This window comes from Alexandromys fortis, unplaced genomic scaffold (assembly GCF_014885135.2).
Source record: "Alexandromys fortis isolate MF-2015 unplaced genomic scaffold, M_Fortis_MF-2015_v1.1 scaffold_65, whole genome shotgun sequence".
NCBI lineage: Eukaryota > Metazoa > Chordata > Mammalia > Rodentia > Cricetidae > Alexandromys > Alexandromys fortis.
In genome coordinates, this window is record NW_026067986.1 from 4,322,529 (window position 1) to 4,336,812 (window position 14,284).

Genomic DNA, 14,284 nt, shown 5'->3' on the forward strand with positions numbered 1-14,284 from the left:
GTTTTTTTTTTTTTTTTTTTTTTTTTTTTTGCCAGATGAGAATTCTCCAGCCAACTTCTGGGATTCTAAAAACAGGGGCGTCACTGGAACCCAAAAAGGACAAATTGTCTGGAGAATTGAGCCTGGACCCTACTTCATGGAACGTAAGTCACTGACAAGCTTGACAATCTTAAAGTTGAGTAATATGCATGTGTGTTGAATGTACAGAGTCATATCTGAATGTTATTTTTAACGGTTTTGGCTCTTATTCATATGTTTCTATCATCAAGCCCCATATTAGGAAATATTTTGCTTTAGAAAATGCTCATCGGAGATTGAACATTTAATACTGGGCAATTAATGGTGACTTCATTGATTTTGGGAATCAGAAAGGATAGTTCAATGTTTTGATTGACTTATGAATTTTGTTTGCTTTGAATATTCCTCATTTCTTACCAGCAGATGGTTACCTTTTGCGTGTAGGTCAACGGAGGACGGGTAAGGTAGTCTGTGCCTCCTTCAACGTCAAATGCTAACCATCAGAAATTGGATGCAGAGAATCAACCATTATCCAATCCATCCCCTGTTGTATTTGTGAATACAGATGCTAATATAGTACATAGTTTATTTGAGATACTGCGTCTGTTGGTTTTTAGTAAAGTGTGACAGGGTGTGTGTGTGTTTAGATTCACTACTAATACTCCCGAAGATACAGGGATTCTCAGGGTATTTTATGGAACGGTAAGAAAACAGGTGAATAAAATAGGAGTGGTGATCTGCTAGTTCACCAGTCAGTCCAGGTTAATTCAATTATCTTCACAAATTTTCTTTAACAGATGGAAAAGCATGGGCCTTTGAGACTTTTTTTTTTTTATTAACACTGAGCTCCAAAAATGAAAATTTCTACTTGTAAAGGATTTATTGTAAGAGATTCTATGAATACTCGAAATAACGGGACTTATCAAAGCAAAATATCAAGTGCCCTTTGAACAGATGGGAACTTGATGCAAACGCCTTTAGTGAGGTTTCTAAAACATCTGTAGCATCAAAAGTTATTTTAGAAGATTAGCATCTCTGGCCTTCATCAGTATTAAAGGTATCGGGGTAGTATCTTCCTGTGTCCTCTCTAGTGTGGCAGTGCTCGACAGTCCCCTCTGGTCCTGCTTCTTCCGGGTAAGCTGTGTCCTGCTTCATAGTCCGATGTTCTTGTTGTATTGTCTGTTGAAGCCTTGTCAACACAAGAAGTACAGCTGTGACCCCAAAGGGATAAAAGATAGTTTATTCTGGAGGCCAGTGTGGTGGACCGTGGCCCTGGCACCCAGATTCAGGGTGGTCCAAATTCCACGTTCCAACATCGTAAATGTGAAATTTTACATAACAAAATGAAGAAAATCATAACCAAGACACCGTTCCTTCCCTCCTTCATTTATTTTTCCTTTGATTGAAAATAGATTTTTTTTTCCCATATAATAGATCCTGATTTTGGTTTCCCCTCCTTCTTCTCTTTATCCAGATCCACCCTGTTTCTGTCTCTCGTTAGAAAACCAACAAGCTTCCATGAAATAATAATAAAATATACAATTTATATAATATTATAGAATAAAGCAAAAACTAACGCATCAGAATAGAACAGAACAAACAAAGAGAAGGAAAAGAGCCCAAGAAAAGTTTAAGAAACAGACATAGAATCAGGCAGTGGTGGTGCATTCCCTTAATCTCAGCACTTGGGAAACAGAGGCAGGCGGATCTCTGTGAGTTTAAGACCAGCCAGGTATACAAAGCTAGTTCCAGGACAGCTAGAGCTGTTACACAGAGAAACCCTGTCTCAGGGGGAAAAAAAAAGAAAAAAAAAATAAAAAAGAAAAGAAACAGACAAAGACACACTCATTTCCACACTCAGGAATCCCATAAAACCACCAACTGGAAGCCATAATGTATATGCTAGGAAAGGAAGAAAAAAAAATGTAAATGAAATAAAAATAAAATGTATTTTAAAATTAAAAACAAACAAACAAAAACAGCAGAAAGCCCAGGCATGACGTTGTGAGACAAGGAACCTCCAAAGACACTGTCCATCCCGTTTCTTTCGGCCATCCACTGCCAGGCATGCAGCCTGCCCTTAAGAGAGGTTTCTTTCCTCCATTTTCAGGTTCAGTGCTGAACTCATCACGTGACAGGAACATGGGGAGGTCTTTGGGCCTGGGGTACTGACCTGAGGACGTTATATGGAAAGTGGAGAAAATATAAGAACATAGGGGGAAACACAGCCAAAGCCGGTTTTACTTCTAATACGGTTCTTCCCTTAAAAGGATCCCACGGTTTAAGAAATTGGTTATTGCCAACTAAATGCCAGGGAAGAGGTAAAATCACTTTCCTGTTGGCGCCTGAATGCTGAAGACCATGCTTGGTGCTTACCTGGAGCCTGGGGGCGTGATCTCTACCACAAGGCAATCTGGTCTGAGGAAAATCGAAAGCCCATTCTTAGCATCTTTTCTGTTAGCGCTCCATAATGCCCTGAGGCTGTCTCAGATGGTAAATATAACACTTATAATATGCCACATAGTAGACACTTGTCTTGGGAAGTGTCTGCAGACCTCATTCTGCTGTTTAATAGAAATGGGCTTGGATTGTGATGTGGGCTAGAGAAGGCAGAGTGGGTTTCCGCCTGTTCTTCATTCCTTTTCCCTTGTGTAAACCCAGGACTGTGGAACTGAAGCCCTCCAGTGTGCTTAAGGGCTGAGAGAATAGTCCATGTTACATCTAGACAAAGCATCGTGACTTCAGAAAAGTCAGAAAGATGCAAATCCCAAGATGCTCCAGTCCACAGGGGTTAAGACAAGGCATCAAACAAATGGAGTGTTTATCTCCGAGCTTAGAAGTCAAGGGCATCCTTTTAACGTCTTCTTGAGCCGGTGTCTGACTTGGACCATCCTAAGAGAGCTTCTCAGCATTAATGCGATCTTACGTGGCTCTTTGGAGCTAATGGCAAGGAGTCTTGGGGGAAAAGTGATTAAGTCATTTAGATAGCTTCTAAAACTTCTGATACTGTCAGCCTCTGACCTAGAAAATATAATATTCAAGGGTTTTCTTTCATCTTAAGAAATACATTATGTTTTTTGTCTTTAGCTTATTAGAAATCCAGACACGGATGGCTTACAGGAAATCTCAACAGTTCACCCGTCACCCAGAGCAGGCTGGAGTCGGGGTTAGATGACAACAGTGAGCCATGGCACTGCCTGGCACATGGCAAAAGTTGCTGGTTACGTTCTTCTCTTTCCGCTCTACAGAGTATATTTAGTAGATTATTTGCCCGATACTTTAGCGATGCTCTTAGAAAGTTTCCACAAAGCAGACAAACCTGGGCTTGGTGCACAGGTCTGTAACCCTAGCTCTTGAGAGGCTGCGGTAAGAAGACCATCCTGAAGTTCAAGACCATCCTGTGCTATTACTGAGTGAGGTTCAGACTAGCTTAGGTGGAGTATTAAGACCCTGAGAGCCGGGTGGCGCAACCTTTCATCCCAGCACTCAGGAGGCAGAGGCAGGCAGATCTCTGTGAGTTCGAGGCCAGCCTGGTCTACAAGAGTTAGTTCCAGGACAGGTTCCAAAGCCACAGAGAAACCCTGTCTCGAAAAAACCAAAAAAAGAGAAAAAGCAAAAAAAAAAAAAGCCTTACTAATTAAATAATTAAGTTGAAGAAATGAGGTATAAAGTGCTGGATCATATTGCAGGGTACTTTGTATTTAATAAAAAATTTATTCAAATACCTTGCTACATAATAATTTGGAGTAAGTACATACTCCCCCAGGTTGACACATTTTGTTTATAGGTACAATTTACAGCACCTGAATTCGAGTTTCAATATTCGTAACACTATGCAAATATTAAATGGGTTCTTAGGAGTTATCTTTTAGGAAAAAGAGGTTACTTTGTGCTACTATCTTGTCTGATCTCAAGTAGTAGTAACTTAAATATAATAATATATCTAGTCCATGTAAAAGAGTTCATAGGAAATTGGAAAAAAAAAACAAATTAATTGCAATCAGCTCCAACAATCTGAGCCCTGAGGGTTGCACTGTAGGAAAAAAGTCGGAATTCAAAGATTGTCTCCTAGAAAGGAGGCACTAAGGAGAATTGGATGGCTGATGTAAAGAACACGTCAAACTTGTTTATTCAAACCCCTCCCCGAAAAGGTCTCGCTGTATAGCCCTGGCCTGTAACTCACTATATAGAGCAGGCTGGCCTCGAACACATGCCCATCCTGCTGCCTCTGCCTCCAGACTGCGGGCACGAGAGGTGTGATCCCCCCTCCCCCCGCTTCATTCTATAGCTTTCTAGTTTTCCCTTGTTGGTGGAGACCGCCTAGAAACCTTACAACTGTCCCGGAACATGTGCTCGAGAAGCTGGGACAGGCCTTACAAGCGGAGATATGAAAACCTGGGGTTGGCAAGGAAGGCTGGTCACTGCCAGCCATCCAGGGCCACTGTGAGGGAGAGGACAAGGCCACAGAGGTCTCTGAGGGATGCTTTGAGGAAAACAGGGCAAAGAGGATAAAATCCTTTGAGCCTGGTAGAAAAGCCATTTTATCTCAGAGACCAATCCTGCTGCCACGGCTCTTCAACCAGCTGCCTGGAATTACTTGCGGAGTGATGGTAAAGGCTGCTCCGAAATCCCTCCCTACAGCTGCTGGTTCTGGGCCCCCTTCCATGCTATAGTCTTTACATTAGGCAGCACAGCCACTACAGATGCCACCAGATGACTCTCGACCACAAGAACATCAACACACACCAAGATGGAAAGGCAACTACAAATTGTTTAGGTCATGCTCCCTCCTCTCGGGGTTCTCGGGAACTCCGGCTAGGATGGGTCCTTCTCTCTTGCTCTACTCAGCATAGGAGAACAAGGAAGGAATCGTGTGTTTGCTCCCCACTATCCTCCTCCTCCAAATGATTCTCTTCTCTGACAACAAAGCCACCCCTGCAAGACAACCAACCCTAATCTGGAAATAAAAAGGATAATTGCATAAGAAGCGATTTCTGGGGCTGGAGATGGCTCAGCAGTCAAAAGTCTACTTTTGCAGAGGACTGAAGTTTGTTCCAGGACCCACACCAGGAATTTAACTCCAGCCCCAGGGGGATCAAGACCCCAGACCTCCCTTGGGCACCTATATTTATGTGCACAAGCGCCCCGCCCCGCCCTGCCCATTTAAAAAAAATAATGTCTTTGCAACAGAGTTCTAGAGAGGCAGGTGTGGTGGGAATGAGCCTTCAATTTCAGCATTCAGGTGCTGAAGTAGGAAGGCTGCGGCAAGTTAACGTTACTAAGGGCTACGTAGTGAAAACCTAGCTTAAAAAAGGGAATGAAAGGGGGCTGGAGAGATGGCTCAGCGGTTAAGAGCATTGCCTGCTCTTCCAAAGGTCCTGAGTTCAATTCCCAGCAACCACATGGTGGCTCACAACCATCTGANTTCCAAAGCCACAGAGAAACCCTGTCTCAAAATAACTAAATAATAATGATGATGATGATGATGATGATGATGATAATAATAATAATAATAATAATAATAATAATAATAATAATAATAATAATAAAGACCCTGTGAAACGTAAGGCAACAGAGAAAAACCAAATAAGCAAAACTCATCAGGAACTGGTCAGCAAAGAACGAATTGTGTTCAGAGAGGATTGCCTGAGAGAGATATGTAGATTCATCTGTTTCTCTCCCATTGCTTTGCAGCGGAGATCAAAATCTGTTTAAAGTACTACCATGGCATTAGCGGAGCCCTGCGAGCCACAACCCCCTGTATTACTGTGAAGAACCCGGCTGTGATGGTGAGTCCCCCCTTGACTAGCTTCCTCCTGGAGCCCATTAAGAGTCCTGTTTTTGCCTGGACAGCCCTGTCAGGGTCACGAGGAACAATGAAAAGGAAACACGACAGTGTGTTTCAGGAAAGGAAATGCGGTAAAGGCCGCCACAGCCGCATCTGCGATACCTATCAGTGGAAAAACACTTGTGACATAGCTGTCCCATGTACAATAACTCTTCGAGGGAACGCGGTGACCTACAGTGTTCTGCCGTGAAGGGTTTTACACGTGGACAGTAGGAAATGGTGGTACTGTATCTCAGGTGGGTTTCCATGCGTTCAGTGTGTAAAGGGGGAAGGAGCCCAGCGAGATCATAGGCATTCTACTTGCCTGTCACCTGAGGAGAGTGTGTGACAGGGTCGGTATGGGCGCTTTCCTCAGAGGTCACGGTGTGTGACAGGGTCATGTATGGGCGCTTTCCTCAGAGGTCATGGTGTGTGACAGGGTCATGTATGGGCACTTTCCTCAGAGGTCATGGTGTGTGACAGGGTCATGTATGGGCACCTTCCTCAGAAGTCACCGTGTGTGAGGTTATATATGGGTGCTTTCCTCAGAGGTCACAGTGTGTGAGGTTATATATGGGTGCTTTCCTCAGAGGTCACAGTGTGTGAAGTTATATATGGGCACTTTCCTCAGAGGTCACCATGTGTGAGGTTATATATAGGCGCTTTCCTCAGAGGTCACCGTGTGTGATGGGTCAGTTATGGGCGCTTTCTTCAGAGGTCTGAGCTTAAATTTCTCACCGAGTGCTGAGTGAGAATCTCCTGTTTGGTAAAATATGGCCGCTGTGGGAGCCAACTTCTTCATCGAGCCCTCAGGTGAAGGGTAGTCATTGCTTTTGCAATTTTCTGACTTTTTTCTCTTGGCAGGTCAGCTTTAAAAATCTAGAGTTCTCAAAATTAGGTTGATGGTTTAGGAAGAGTCACAGGCTTTGACATATGGGAATCTTTGCAGTTTTTGTCATTTCATTAGTAAAACTTAAGATGATAGCCAGGTTGTGGTGGAGCACACCTTTAATCCCAGCACTTGGAAAGCAGAGGCAGGCAGATCTCTGTGAGTTCGAGGCCAGTCTGGTCTTCAGAGTGAGTTCCAAGACAGTTGTTACACAGAGGAACTCTGTCTCCAAGAACAACAACAAAATAAATAAATATAAAAGTCTAGGAAAAAATTTAACTTCTATGATGTGTGTGTGCGCGCGCATGCTTTTATATATGGTTGCTAATTTGGAAATAGGGGCCAGGTTCAACCCCCGACTCCAGGAGGTAGTCCCTATAGATGACATTTTGGAATTGTCCATCCTCGCCATGTGCTGTCTTTGATAGTGCCCGCGCCTCTGATTCAGCCGGTCCTTTCCTTTTGCTCATTAGTAAGACATTTCCAGTGGGTGTGTCTGCATGCCCAGCCTACTGCTCAGAATCAGATGGCAAGGAGAACGAGATTGCTGCCATCGGAGCCGTCACGAGGGAAAGCGACATGGATCAGATCCCTGAAGTGACCGTTGTGTGGAGAGGGAAGTGACTTTCACAATCTGCTATGCCAGTATAACACTGACCTAGAGACTTCCTTGCCTTTAATATTGTAAAAATAAAAAGTTACAGACCTACGAGAGTAAAGCTGTGTCTAATCAAACCTCTGAAAAACTCAGTGTGAGTGGAATGAGAAAACAAAATGAAAGCCAACAGTTCCTGCGTTCGGGGTTGTTTAGAAGAGCAATGGTCTAGCTGCTACTGAAGGCGGCGGGAATGTCCAGCCCACTGCCAGTTAGATGCACTGCCGTGACTCTCCCATGAGATTACCCCCACCACAGCCTGCAGTTTGGGAATAACTGTACTTCAGTATGACTTCAGAGGTCTGGGTAGAGGACAGCACTACAATCAAGAGTCAACGTTTTGATTGAAAATCTCATTAATGGAAATGGTGGTCGGTAGATTTCTGAACAATCTACAAGTACTTGGATCTGTAATCTTGGGTCTGACCTGTTGCAAGGAGGCCACTTGTTCATCCTGGCCGCCCAGAACCAAAATAACCACACAGAAACTGTATTAAGTAAATCACTGCTTGACCCATTAGCTCTGGCTTCTTATTGGCTAACCCTTACATCTTAATTTAACCCATCTCTATTAATCTGTGTATCGCCACGTAGCAGTGGCTTACCGGCAAAGTTTTGGCATGTCTGACTCTGGCAATGGCTCCATGGTGTCTCTCTCTCTCTCCACCTTCCTTCTCCCAGCATTCAGTCCAGTTTTCCCCGCCTACCTAAGTTCTGCCCTATCAACATACCAAGGCAGTTTCTTTATTCACTAACCAATAAAAGTAACACACAGACAGAAGGAGCTCCTACACCACTGACCTCCTCTGGGGAGGTCAGCACTTCGCTGCTGTAGCAGTGTGGTGGTTCCCAGAATGCAGACCATGCATTTAACTATTGTGAGCAGCAACACCGATGCTCACAGTGTTTGCTTAGTGTGACTGTTCCACGCTTGCTGCAAAGAATAGAGCAGAGGAAGGCAGCTGAGACTCTCCGCAGGTCAGGAAATGAGCCACTGTTTTAATCCTTGTGATCTCCTCTCTCACACTCTGGCAATGAATGAAGGATGAAAACCGCCCCCTCCTCTGTCGTTTGTATGTTGACGTTGACGTCATCGCCATTCATCAGAACATACGTGAGATGTGTGTCGGACAGAGCCCACAGGAAACCGTTCAGCTGCTGGTGCGGGCTCTGGTTGAAAGTGTCGCCTCCGGGTCTTCCTGGAATGGATCTACGGAGAGCGCCTATTTAAAAGCCTCCCTCTGGTCGCTGGTGCCAATGTGTTTATTGTAATGAATGGCCCTGTGTTCCAGGGCAGTGCTTGGCCTTCCTTGTGGGATAAAGCTATATTCTCTTGAGTCTTAGTTCAGATGAGCATTTTGCCGGGGAGGTGGCGCAGGCTCTCTATGAATTCTTTGGTGATTGTTTTCAGATGAGTCTTTTACCACACGATGAATTAAGTTTTTAAAATGAAGATTGCAGGTGGTCTTCTCTTGTTCCTTGGAGTTCCTTAAAATATTTTAATTCATTTATAAGCCTGGTGTTGTGGCGGTAAATGCCTCTATTCCTAGCACTTGACGGAGAGGCTGAGGCAGTGAATTGTGACCTGGCTACATAGGAAGACAGTGTCAAGGCAAGGGGGGTTGCAGAGGAAGGGACGGGAGGAGGTAATTTTAAGGCAATCCATTCATCTTTTCAGCCACAAATAACTGAGCACAAGCAAGTGCCTGGTTAGACACACATGTTCTATTCCCGGAGGGACGTGTCTTACCTAGTAGACAGTGTCTTTCTACTCATGGCAAGGCCCTGTTTTGTGGACCTGTGGTCCTAGGGTAGCCAGGAGTGTAGATTACTACCCTGTCCCAGGAGAAGTCTGCCACAGTCTGTGTCCTGTGTGCGGAACGTAGGGGAAACAGTCACAGAGATCTGCCATCCAGACACTTGTCTGTCTGTGGTCTCCACCCCTGTTAACCTGGGACTTGTGAGTCCGAGGATGAAATCCATTGTAATAACTCACATTTGTGTTGAGTGAGCACCGTGATCAGCAAGAGAGCTGTGGAGTTACGTCACTCGGCCAGGCCTGGGCGTGACTGCACACAGGTGCACTGCCAAGGCTGGGAAAGTGGTGGCAGGTGAATCCTAGGGCGTGTGGATAGCCAGCCTTACTCTGCCTGGTCAGTGTCAGGCTGATGACAGACTCGTCGCCAAAGAAAAGGAGAAGAGGGGCTGACACAGGTACTGAGGCTGTTCTCTGGGGAAAACGATTGAACGATAGCATTCCATGGTTCTACCATTGCTAAGTCCAGTAGCCAAGCGCCCACCCTACAATACAACAGAAGCCTGGATAAAGGTAGGATGCCTAAGTAGTAATATATTACTACTGAAACTATACACTAAGTGTGCCAGGTCATCCTCCCTCCCTTACCTCATATCTCTGAGTGTATGTGTATGTATGTATATTCAAACACATGAATTTCCCTGGACCATTGATAGCGCGATCCTCATATGAAATTTCACACCCGTTTTTCTCCTCAGATGGGGGCGGAAGGCATGGAAGGCGGTGCTTCCGGAAGTCTGCACTCTCGGAAGCTTGTCAGCTTCACGTTGTCAGGTAAGTGTCTGGGTGTGGCCTCCAGTCTGAGGATGCTCAGCGTCAGTGGAAGGCATGGTTGTTTCTTTGTCCAGTGTCATAGAAGGCCTGTAAACCATGTTATTTTGAGTTCTTCTGCTCAGCATACTTTTGGAAAGTCATGTATGTATTTGACCATGATAAGATTAGGTGATGATTATGTTCAGAAAGTGCTCTCTCTCTCTCTCTTTTTTTTTTTTTAAGCATGAAAAAGGACTGTGTGAGTATGTGAGGTTGTTGTCAGTGTGTGTAAATGGTTAAATAACTCTGCCAAGGAGCTTTGGGGATTTGAAACCACATGAGCTTACTTCATCTAGAGAAAGAAAAAGTTTGAAGTATAAACGTGAAAGTCATGCCTTTTTCTCTGAGGGTTACACACAAAGCAGATGGCTGTTTTCATGAAATTAAAAATTATTAATAAGTAAAAAGATAATGGTTTCCTGTTTGGTAAAGTACCCCTCCCCCCCCCCCCCCCCCCCCCCGCTGACTGAGCTGAAACCAGCATTAAAATGATGGGAGCTTACTGCCAAAGGGAAAGTTGTTTTGGTAAAACCTCAGCTTACACAAATTGACATTTTGGGAAAAAAAAAAAGAAGTATACGTGTGCATGTATGTGTGCACTGGGCTGCAACATGAAAAGATGAAGTTTATTTTGTACATGGAGCACTGTCCAAAAAAAAGTTTGAAAGCCACTGACCTAGTGAGAATGAATTGGGGACTCTGGAGCCAAGAATGTGCTAAGAAAGCCTGGAGTTTTCAAATAGACAAGGGGACAACTGGATGATGACTTATACAAAGTCTAAAGGTCTAAAGTTTATCCGGCTCTGTTAAAAAAAAAAAAATCAGTCGGTCTGAGATTTAACTGAGATTCCGTTTTCTCTGCTGAAAGAGTGTGAATGAGCATCAGCCTCTAAAGGCGACCCTTGGTGTCAGCCACCTCCCCACGCTGTGATGGTCCCATCAGGACCAGGCTGGCCATCATCTTCTTTAGTTTCGTTTTGTGCCGTCCTTTTTGCTTCCTGTGGGGTGGTTAATTTGAAGGTCTCCTTTCCTTCCTTTGGCTTCCTGGCGAATCTCAGACCTTGTAACCTGGTGGCTTATGGTTTAGATCGGGCCAGTGTATCTGTTTTTCTTGGGACCTTTGGGATTTTTTAAAGTATCGATCTGGGTAATCAGAAGATAATTTAAAGCCCCGTTGTCTAGCGTTTGCCCTCAGACCGATTCCTGCTGATGATTTAGACCTGGGAAGTTATAGCGAGTTATAGACCCCGAAGCCCTTGTGGCAATTGGGAACAATCAGCCACCCCCAGTGATGGTTCGCTATGCTCTGTTGACTTCCTGGTTTAGAGCTATTGAACTATGTGTCTGGCTGATGTATATCACTTCAAACATGGCAGTCACGTATCGATTTTGGCTTCAGAGGGAATGCTGTTAACTCAGTGTAGGAGAATTGCTACCCGGAAAGTAAAATCATGGGGCGTCTTCCTGAAAATAAGAAACAAGTTCTAGGACAACGGTGACTCCATCTTTAACTGCTTTGGTCACATCCCAGCACTGTTCCCACGGAAGCTGGCTGCCTGCGGTGTGTTTGTCCTCTTCTAGATAGACGTTTGCCGCACATACTGAGACGTGTAAAAAATCACAGGAGGGGAAAAATGGATTCTGTGATGTTGATTCTAAAACAATTAGCACGGCTGGAGGCTGACAGTGGGTAACATATTTACCGGAAAGATTGACGAGCTGGAATGGCTGCCTGTAAATGTTCTATGCTTGATTATCGAAGGAGAAGCAAAGGAAGAAGCCCAGGGACCTGAACTCTACAGCCTCGGCAAAAACTGTGTCTTGATTTGTGTTTCAAGTCTTACCCAAGTAAAGCTGAAGCTAGGATATCTAACGTGGGTGCTCTGTGGGTTCTGCTGTGTGATGCGTAGTTTGTGAACAGGGAAACAAGGAAAATAAGGAGAAGCAGAGAGAAGAGAAGGGGCTGGATCAGCAGATTGCAAGTAATTGGCCGTTTATCACTGTGTTAATGAAGATGTTCATCTGTGCAGTGTGTCACTGCGGAGGAGTTGGCATCAAGGTTATCTAGCTCCGACATCTTTTATCACGATGACTGTAATCTGCCGGCAGGCTGCGTCTGTGTTCGGAGGGATGTTTGTGAATGAATTGGCCCCGACAGACTCTGTGGCAGCTGTTTCTGGCCACATTACTCCTCAATGACTTCAAGGAAATCCCCTGCTTGGGAGTGAACTCAATATCTAGACGCTGTCGATCTGTCTTGAGTCGGAGGCAGGGATACTCAAGAAGGGCAAGAAAATCAACGTGTGAGCTGTGTTTTCTTCTCGAGGCTGCTTTACGCCAACAGAGCAAAACACGCAGTTGGTCGAGTGAAAATCTGCACTTAGTAAAGACCGGATAGTCTGTGAAGTATCGAACGCGGGCTCACTGGGATGACGTCAGCTTCACAGAGGGCCTGACTCAACCCTCCCTTGTCCCTTCCCTCTCCTGCTATTCTAGGTCAGCCATCAATCTGCATCTCATGCAGCGCTGTTAGCGTGGGGCCTTACAGTTGACCGTCTCCCTGTTTGCCAATGTATTATCCATCCCTTCCCCTGCCGGCTGAGACCTTAGACAGCCCTGGTCTGTTTTCATCCCATGTATCTAGGCCATGCGTTCTTGTGTCCCAGCCCATCTCTTCCAAAGAGTGAGCTCTGGGGATACATAAAACCCAAGCCAGGGCAAGGGTGTCCCTGTGCATGCTAGAGTGGTCCAGACCTCCAGGTTGATCTGAGCCACATACAAACGCAGGCTCGTTCATAGCTTTCAAGATGGTGTAGCTGCAGAGCTGTATGAATCACGCTGATAGTCTCGGGAAGGTGCTGTGGGCCCCAGCTAAGCCAGCGTTAGGTCTGGACATGCGTGTGCCTGTTCAGCTGACAATCAAAACGTCTCCTCGCTGAGACGGTTTCAGTGACTTTTAGCAGCTCATGTCACGTAAAACATACCGTGAAAATAAGGTAAGTTGTAAGATATTCCCTGAACATTTAAATTACTTTATAGTAATGGGAAAAACAAGTGAAGAAATGTTTGAAATAATTGCACTCGCATGTTAGAGTTCTTATAGAAGATGCATGACTTTTAGGGTGTATCACAAATGAATGTGGGCTTTAAATTTTGATCTCAATTTAGACTTGCTTCAAACTTACACATAGATACATACTTGCATATATATATATATATGTATATAGTGTAGTATTTGTAATTTTAGATATGTGGGTTTTTTATGAAAGAACATATTTTTATAAACTGATTACTGAGAGTTTCTATACAGAGATTACCTTCCTTTGTGGCTAACCAGTCACGCCGCACCCTGAAGAAGATGGTGGGGACCCACAGACATGGGGACTCTGAAGGTTCCAGATGTAGGGGCATGAGGTCACGAAAAGGGGCTGGCTTTATTTTTGCCACCTGGGAGACCCTCCTGCCGGCTTCCTGCCGTGGCCCTCTCATTACCTGTGTGACACAGAGTGACTGGCTGTTGCTGCGTCACTAGCCCCTTGCTGGTCAGGGCTTTGGGTTCATTAAGAAGGCCTGAGTCTCGTGCTAACTGGGATGTCTGGCTCCTTCCTCCTCTCTTCTGTGCTTTCCCCTTCCCTACTCCTGTCCCCTCTCCCCGCTTCTCCCGACCCCCTTTCTTTAAAGATCTCAGGGCAGTTGGGCTCAAGAAAGGGATGTTCTTCAAACCCGACCCTTATCTTAAGATGTCCATTCAGCCAGGGAAGAAGAGCAGTTTCCCTACGTGCGCCCACCACGGGCAGGAGAGAAGGTCCACCATCATCAGCAACACCACCAATCCCATTTGGCACAGAGAGGTAAGACGGAACCGGGGGTTGGGGGCGGAGTGTCTTCTGCCTGACAGTCCTTGAGAGGCAGGCTCATCTTTTCTCTCTGCACTCTGTACAGCCTTGAGTTGTTGATGGGCTTGGGCAAGGCAGCTGCAGATGTCCGGTTTTGTTGAAGAGGGCGCACTGCCCATGAGCTACTTCCTTCCTGTTAGGGCCACGTAAGCGCTAAGAGCGGCGAAGGGTTCACTCTCTGGTACAATTTCGTGAGATGCTGAAGGCTTAATGATCAAAATAGATGCCTTGATATTTTAAAAACTAATGCAAAAAGTTCATGAGGAGCGAAACATACAACAGTTTCCTCAAGAACGGGAGAGTTACAGTATTATTCCCTGGCAGAGCCCAGCAGCAGGGCTGGAACAAAGCAGGAAAGACCGGCTTCTAG

At 45.1% G+C, this 14,284-nt stretch overlaps 1 protein-coding gene across 3 annotated transcripts in view; it reads left to right on the forward strand.

Moving 5' to 3' along the window:
• The window catches only part of Hecw2 (HECT, C2 and WW domain containing E3 ubiquitin protein ligase 2), a 304,844-nt gene that overhangs the window by 183,300 nt on the left and 107,260 nt on the right, over positions 1 to 14,284 (forward strand). For all 3 annotated transcript variants that reach the window (XM_050159280.1, XM_050159279.1, XM_050159281.1), the window contains 4 exons: positions 36 to 143; positions 5,713 to 5,807; positions 9,904 to 9,979; positions 13,700 to 13,869. In XM_050159280.1, the coding sequence (XP_050015237.1) occupies positions 36 to 143; positions 5,713 to 5,807; positions 9,904 to 9,979; positions 13,700 to 13,869 (449 nt within the window). The remainder of the gene's footprint in view (positions 1 to 35; positions 144 to 5,712; positions 5,808 to 9,903; positions 9,980 to 13,699; positions 13,870 to 14,284) is intronic.